At 40.0% G+C, this 8,566-nt stretch overlaps 1 protein-coding gene across 1 annotated transcript in view; it reads right to left on the bottom strand.

The window, feature by feature from the left end:
* Positions 1–8,566, bottom strand: part of LOC126409158 (unconventional myosin-X-like) — a 159,682-nt gene that overhangs the window by 36,132 nt on the left and 114,984 nt on the right. Inside the window, exons 9-13 of the mRNA XM_050075114.1 lie at positions 7,531–7,634; positions 6,852–6,981; positions 5,469–5,590; positions 2,285–2,431; positions 1,781–1,881 (exon numbers count right to left, since the gene is read on the bottom strand). Of these exons, the coding sequence (XP_049931071.1) occupies positions 1,781–1,881; positions 2,285–2,431; positions 5,469–5,590; positions 6,852–6,981; positions 7,531–7,634 (604 nt within the window). The remainder of the gene's footprint in view (positions 1–1,780; positions 1,882–2,284; positions 2,432–5,468; positions 5,591–6,851; positions 6,982–7,530; positions 7,635–8,566) is intronic.

Below are 8,566 nucleotides of genomic sequence, written 5' to 3'. Positions count from 1 at the left end.
ACAAGATTCTAACCATCACTTACAGAGCCCTCCATGGTCAAGCACCTGCATACTTGACGGATCTGGTGTCCTTTCACTGTCCTGTCAGGTCACTGCGGTCCGCTGAAGGCCACCTACTTACTGTCCCTCACACAAGATTAAAGATGAAAGGTGATAGAGCCTTTAAAAAGCTGCTTTTTAAAAAGCAGTTAAAACACATCTGTTTAGGCATGCGTTCCATTAATTGTCCATTGTATCATCTCTGTATTTCGCTGCACTTTACTTTTTATTTGTTTTTGTGTATTTTGCATTGTTTCTGTTATTGTATTTTTTGTATTTTATCTTGTGAAGCACTTTGTTAGTCCTCTCTGTGAGAAGTGCTATATAAATAAAATTTACTTACTTACTTACATCTTTCTCATATTCATTCTAAACATGCTCCAGTTTTGAAAGAGTGATTTTATTCAGGATTAAAAACATTTAAAGGTTGATCAACCTTCATCAATGCACAAGTAATACCCACTAAACTAGTCTTTCTCAAAGCAGCGTGGCAGTAGCTTAATTGCCATTTCAGCCAATAACTCAAACATTAGCACTCTAGAGTCAGCATGATTTGGTTAAGATACTTTAAAGGGATAGCTTATATCTTTTGCAGTAGGGTTGTATGAGGTACTTATCCATAGTCAGTGTATGACATACAGGAGATTGTGCTCCTGTGAGAGGTGTGCTCTCTCTGCCTTAGGCTTTCCTTGTTTGCACATGGAAGGATAGAGAGGTTTGCTCTCTCCGCCTTAGGCTTTCTGCGTAGGCATGCAGAAGGGCTTTATGTGTAGGCCCAAGGAAAGGCTGAGGCCCCAAAACAAAGCCATATCTCCAAATATAATACTGCAATGGAAATGTTTTGTTTGACAAAAGTGGTCCTGACTAAATATCAGTTTAAGTGTACACTATATTGAGAATTTTAAGGCTTTATCTTGATGCATGTTAATGGCTTCCTTTCCCTGTCTACGCTCTCTTTAAAGCCACCAAACTCCATTGAAAAAAACAGTAACTTTACTTTGCAGAACACGGGATTTGCTGGTCTATTGCTGCTTCAATCAGTTCGTTTGCTTTGTTGTGTGACTTTGGTAAATCCCAAATAACCCTTTGAAATGTTGAAGTTACACAATAACACAAACAAACTAAGCGATCGAGGCAGTGGTAGAACGGCAGCTCCTGTGTTCAGCAATGTTTAATTACTGTTTTTTTCAATGGCCTCATACAACACCGCTTCAAAACATCCTAACTTTCCCTTTAAATCACATTTTTGAATTTAACAAGTTACAGAAAATGTATTATATTGATTTCGACACATAGAAGGAAGAGTTATCCCTGAAGTAAGTGAACTAGCTCAAACTAACACGGTTCCTTTCAACTGTCCAGCAGAGTGTAGCCCGTGTCCATATATTGTAGGTATTATGTATGAGTTATGCCAACTATTTTTGAGGTAATGTTGAACTAATGAGCCAACAAAGGAGTTATATTGCCTTATTAAAATAAAGGCATTTCAACTTATTTGTTATTTGTTTACTGAAAACTTGAAACCCCTTTTAAAATAAACTGTACTGATGTTCTCTGCCTTTACAGGCAACGTCATCCAACAGCTAACAGCATAAAAATGTTAAATTAGACTTTAAAGTCTTGTTATAAAACAACATTTTGGCCAAAGTAATGAACTGCATTTGGAAACGCAGAGCAACATCAGCCGACTTTTGGAGTGAAAAACAGAACGATTCATCTCGAGTAAACAGCCTCCACCTACTTGTTGTACTCAAGTTGCTCCAGGGAGAAAATGTGCTTGTTAAAATATTCCTGAAGCTTCTCATTTGCATAGTTGATGTTGAACTGCTCAAAGCGGTTGACCTGTGGGGAACAAAATTAGGCAGATATTAGACACAGAAAACACAGACAGAGAGTTAATGAAGCAAAAAACAAGAAAACCCTGAGGTGTATTTACTGATTTCCCTGATTAACAATTAAAATATGATTAAAATACTCCGGAAAGGGAGAATTAAAGGTCATGCTGTTGAGTTTAATTAAAAGTGCTCGTGTGAGGGTTTCAAATTTAATTTACTTCAGTTGAATGTAATAAAGTTTATTTATCCCTGAGAGAATATTACCATTGGAGGTTCATATCAGACACACAAAGAAAATACTGGGATCCCTGAGTTGTTGGTTTAATTGGTTTTGTTTGTAGGGTAAATTGTTTCATTGCTAAGTGTTAAAAGTGTTTACTGTGAATTTCTTCTACGCAGTTCAAACACACCTCGAAGTTCTCAAACCCAAAGATGTCCAGGATGCTGATGGATTTGAAGTCTTCTCTGCCCCTGATGCGGTTGTTGAGTTTGCGAATGATCCAGTTGAAACACTGAGAATAAAGTGCCATGGCCATGGAGTCTCTGGAGTCCACCGCCTGCAGAAGAAAGACATATCACTCAAACAATGCGACAGTTATTATGTTTACAAAAAAGTGTTCAGTCATGCGTTACTTGTTTTACATGATCATATTATACTACTGTATTGGCCTTAGAGGTCGTCTGTGAAAGCACCTTAATATGACCCATATTTAAGTTTATTCTTAGGAAGCGACCTCTAGTGGCCATAGTAATTATGACAGCAGTAAATGAGGAAGTCAGGTGAGGCAGTATAAAGAGCAACAAAGTCTGCATAGGGAGGTGGTCTGGGTGGATGGATGGGACTCAAACAATCACAGGACTCTGACACAAGAAACTGCTGTTTGTGTCTTGTGTGAAACCAGTTCCTCTTTTCCATTAAAACTAGCGTATGTATGTGGGTTTTATAACCTTTCCTTTCCTTTCCTTTCCTTTCCTTTCCTATTGCCAGTAGATCAGAGCTTTGCACACGGCTCTGCAACAGATGAGCTTACCTTTCTGTGTTTGGGTTTTTTGTTTTTGTTGTTGCCAGGTTAATAAACAGTAGAACGCAGCATGCAAGCCAGTGAGAATGTTACAGTGGCTTCTTTTTATATATTTCTTACTTATGCAGTCTCTCTCATGGCATGTCATTACATCTCGCTGATTAAGGGGCTAACATTAGCATGTTCACCCGGGTGTTTCCATCAACTGCAGAGTCATATGACCTGGGTGTGAATACCAATTGTAACCTTTTCCTTACATTAAAAAGACAGGTGTTAGCTGGAGTTAGTGGGTGTTTTGTGCAGTGGAAAAGGATGATGTAGTTGCATCATGTACGTGAGGTGGTTAGGTACCACATTACATTACGAACTTACATATGTAATAAATGTACTTATTTTAACCCAAACTATGATCTTTACTTTAACCTAACCAAGCAGTTTGTTGCCTAAACCTAACCAAAGTGAGACAGTTTCACAATGTTTTATAGTGCCTATCACTTGCCGGCGCCCTATGGACGGTCGCAGGTTCGACTCTGGCTTGCAACCCTTTGCTGCATGTCAACCCCCACTCTCTCTCTCTCACCCAATTTCAATCTGTCCTGTCCATTAAAGGCAAAAAGCCCCAAAAAATAATCTTACACAAAAAAAAAAAAAATGAAATGTTACATGTACAGAAAATTACTTGCAAGTTAAACTTAAATAAAGTGCATGTAAATACTCTTTTTTTGTGTATTCAAAACTTATGGCTCTTGTTGAATAATACTTTTAAATGCAACGTGCATAATTTTCCTAAAAATACATAAGTAATCCCTCTCAATCATCCCTTATGACCCACTTTCAGTGTGTGATGGTGTATTTTTCTGCCCTCTGCCTGGACTTACTTGTTTCTTCTTATTTTCTATGTTCAGGACCCTCAAAGAGACACAATGCCGAAAAAACGAGAGCGAATCTGGTGTTGGCTTTTACTTTCACTGGCAAGCGTGAACAGCAGCTGACAATCCTGGTTCCAATTTGTCATTCATAACAATAAAATATGAACTACTCCTTTGGTCTGTGTACATTTATGTTATTTTATCAGCTTAATTACCAAAGACAATACTCACTGAGCAACAGAAACAAAAGAAAGTAAAAACAAAGGATGATGAGTGTATCCCCTCCACAGAAACCTGTCTGTTGTGTTTACCTCCTGAGAGCCACTGCTGAATCAGCGACAACACGTGAACCGCCTGTTGGTGTTTTAACATGAACCCAGTTACCTACAGACTCATGATAAACAGTTCAGAGCTGAACTCACAGCTCCTGCAGGCTCTCAGAGGTCGCGGTTGTCACGCACATCAACAACAAGAGAATATCCGGAAAGTTAAAACAATTGTTTGCTCTGTGTTTGTTTTGTCCAACCTACATAGCACACAAACTAAACCTGCTCATGCTAAAATTAGATTCATTGTTCTCACTGATGTTTGTTGACTTTGTGACTATGAGCTGCTGAGTCTCTAAATGTTATAGTGCTGATAACTGGGCTTTAGGTTTATGGATATATCTACATCCATTGTAAGGAAACTCTCACTCTGACTTACAGCTGAAACAATTCAACTTGCTGTCAAACAATTTTACGACAAACGGCTGAAAATAAAAGAATCTGTTTTTCAAGTAAAACGCCAAACACTCCCTTATTTTAGCTCCTCAAATTTGCTGCCCTTCTCTGTTTTAGATCATTGATAAAGGAATACTTCACCCTTTAAATGACCATTTGTATTTCAACTACTCATCCGGTGTTATCTTGCATTTGTTAAGAAAACTTCACTTTTCTCAAATTCCTCCACGGTGAACGAAAAATCCAAAAATTGTTGATGAATTAAAGTTGTAAGAGTCTGAGTTTAACAACAGCATAATTATATTTTACCTTGCTGAACACGGGAGCTGCTGGTCTACCTCCGCCTCGATTGGTAGTTTGTTTTTGTTATTGTGTAACTTTGGTGTATCCGAGATAAGCAAAGAAAAATTACAGTTTTTTTCAATGGAGTCTGGTTTTCTGAGAGCATACATTGAGTTTCACTTTTAGTTCAGTTCCCCGTCAGAAAGAGCTGTTTGTGTGGGAGGGATAACGGGATAAATGACACTTGGATTATGCTGCATGAGTCCTGTGAGAGTTTGTAAATGGATGTTTTTATATGGTTTTGCTGTTGTTGAACGTGAACCCATTTTTTGGATTCTTCATTCACCGTGGAGGCACACGAGAAAAATGTTTTTTTTCATGAATTCATTGCAACAGTTGGTGAGAAATTGATATTCAAATGATCATTTAAGGGATGAAGTATTCCTTTAGCTGAATATAATTTGGGTTTCTCACTGCTGGTCAGACAAAACAACACATTTGAGGACCATCACCATGAGCTCTGAGATCATAAGATATTGGATTTTCCAGTGTTTATACATATATCCTGGTTAGATATAATTGTCTAAAAACTTTCACCAAATCTCAGCTCAGATTTTACCTGAAAGAATTCACAAATGTGTTCACTGGGAGTCTATAAACACATTAACATGGACCGTGTAGTGACTGGAGTTTACTCACCTGTTCCACAGTGAGCGGTGTGCAGATCTCCTCGCCCCTGAGGATCATGGACCGGTGAGTCAGGACCTCAGCCAGCTGATCTGGGTTCAGCCCCAGCAGGTCAGACGTCCGGGTGAGAGCTGCTGTTGTAAAGGACACACAGACCTCATCATCAGAGACTTCAGAAATGAGAATTTCAGCACACATCGAACAGCAAAATAATTCGTCCAGCTCAGTCAGTGAACATGATTGCAACAAGCTAAACTAAACAACAACATACTGAGGTTCATGTTTTATTGTCTTCCAAATTAACACATATAAGTGCGTATTGTTTGTCAGTTTCTTAAAAAAATCATTCCTTAGTTACAACATTTATTCTGACATTTTCTGAGCAGCCAGCTTTATGGTTAGGGTTTGGTAAGCACGAAAACTAGTTGGTAAAGCCGGGGAAAGATAATGGTCATAGTTAAAAGACACCAACATTGACTTGGAAACAAACAGAGGTCTCTGATGTCAAAGTCAAATGCTTTTTGACCCAACCATACCAGCCCGTTTGAATGTTATTAGTTGTCATCGGGAGCATAATTTTGAGGTGGTGTAGCCCTACTCTACCTCCTATATTTACATTTATTTTTAGGCTGTGACCCCCGGTGGCCACAGTAATTATGAAGGAAGCAAAGGAAGGAGTCAGGTGACGTAGTAGAAAAAGCAACACAATCCAGGAAAGGAGGAGGTCAAGGTGGATGGATGGATAAGTCAAACAAACACAGGACTTTCACCCAGGAATCCGCTGTTTGTGTCCCGTGTGCAACCAAAAGTCAATGTTGACAAAGTTACTTAACGTACTTATTTTTTAACCCAAACCCTGATGTTTTCCTAAACCTAAGCAAGTAGTTTTGGTGCCTAAAGCTGACCAAACTGCTACCGTTACCCAACATCAGCCATGTGTTTAAAACATCTGGGGAAGTGCTGGGTATGCACTTTCTGGCCATCTGGTAGGTGCAGTTTGCCCCGTCTGAATTATAATAATGGTAATAACAACTGGTAACAGCAAACATAATTTTTATGACCATACTTTAAACGCATTTTTTGCACAATATATTTACAATACTTGAATTTCTCCCTATGAGGTTTTGCACTGCAACTAACAAAGCCACCCGTCTTACACCTTTATACCTGATCATCAACAATTCACATGACCACTAGAGGTCCTTCTCAGGTTAATATAAACATAGGGCAGACATATAATAACAACTGCTGCCTTAATTCCTGTGAGGAAAGTCTCAACCTGGCAGGAAAGCACAAATAGGAAGCTGAAAACACTGAAAGTGACAGTGAAGGAGACTGAGGTGAGAGGAGGTGTGAGCAGAGGAAGGTGTGGTACATGAGGAGAAACTCTCTGACCTGATTTGGAGGAGACCTGTGCTCCTCCGGCTGTCATGAACTCGATGTTCCCTGTGTGAAGGACCCCGGCCAGGAGGCGCAGGATCTCCCCGATGTTCTCCTCCGTGAACTGCATCGTTCGCATGGCATACTGGGAACCACAAACACACAAAGAAGAAGCTGATGAAAACTTCAGGACGCAGCTTCATGTTCTCGCTGCAGGCGGGCGCCGGGCGGCCTCTGATGGATCTCATGTTAAATTCCTCAGCAGATGATTTTGTTTTTTTTGGGTCCAGCCTGAAAATGTCTCAGAGAGCTGCTGTTAGTTACAATCTGTCTTCAGCAGCTGATTAGTCTTTTGGGGTTTTTTGGAGGTTTGGACTGACTTACAGTTACGCGTCTGTTGGTTTGGGTTTAGAAGCAGCGGTTTGACTTTTCAGTCTCACCAGGATCAAATATTCAGGGACTGATTCTGACTCTGATTTATGGTAACAAGTAAATGAATAAATGTGTCCCACTGAGAAATATAATGTATGCAAATATATGTGGGAAATCAAGTCAAATGTTCTTGGAATACAACATATAATGTGCAAATGACCATATGATAATTGTGGCCTTCAGCCTTAAATGAATGAGCAGAGCCGATGTGTGAATGTACAGGTAAATGTTTTAGTGATAAAGCTGCTTGGGTCCTGCGTACCAGAACATCCTGGAAAGTGCCACTGTCGTTGATTGTCTTGTCGGTGAGGCAGTGGGACTGTCTCAGGTAGTGGTAGCTGTCAGGCTGGGTCAACCCGAACGCCTCTGCAACAACACAAACAAGCACAATTACAAATACACACTGTGATTTTAATGCCAAATAATATATCACTATTCATAGTACTGTTTTATTGTGTTTACATTGCCCTTCTCTCCTGGATGCACTAGAGCTTTGATTATCTGCTTGAACCTGATTGGCCCTGACCTAGTGCATCAGGTTCGGGCCTCTCAAAATTCCTGCGGGCTAGAATCAGGTCAGGTTCATTTCAAATTTGCGGTGATTTTGCGGTGAGTAATGTCATGAATTATGAATGGGTTGTAATGCCATCAAACCAACTCCACTTGTGCCTCTCATTAAATAGGAGAAATATGGCTGTCCTGAACATCTGGTAGGAGAATGTGCATGTTGGACATCGTGTCAATGTCTGTTACTGCACTGACAAGACCAACGTTGACTTCAGCTTGTAATAAATGTCTTATACGAAATTTTTTTTCAAGTTGTCAATCAGGCTTGGGCCCAAAACTGCTGCTCTGGTTAAAGCTCTGCAGCCAACATTTCAATGTGGGGCCAATGTGGGTAGTAAATGGGCTGAAAAATGGGCCCTATATGGGATTGTCCATTGGTTCCATATTAGCCCCATGCCAATTGCCCACATGGGTGGGTTCACCTAAAGGGGGTCCAACAGGAGTTATGCTAGAGCTACCTGGAAATCAAACGGGTATAGGTGCTCAGAATGGGTATTTTATTTGTAAGTAAACCCACCCATGTGGGAAATTGGCATGGCGCCAATATGAAAACCACGGACAATCCCAAATAGGGACTTTTTTTTTTAGCCCATTTACTAACCACACGAGCCCTACATACAAATGTTGGCTAGACAAAAACTATGCAGGATCATGCAGGGTCAGGACTGAGTATTTTTTGCTCTAGTATGCACCATCTTGCAGTTGTACGCTCTGTAAATAGACACATGAAG

The sequence above is a fragment of the Epinephelus moara genome, chromosome 21 (genome assembly GCF_006386435.1).
Source record: "Epinephelus moara isolate mb chromosome 21, YSFRI_EMoa_1.0, whole genome shotgun sequence".
In the NCBI taxonomy this organism is placed as follows: Eukaryota; Metazoa; Chordata; class Actinopteri; order Perciformes; family Serranidae; genus Epinephelus; species Epinephelus moara.
Note: the sequence above shows the minus strand (reverse complement) of the source record. Positions and strands in the feature narration are given on the sequence as shown.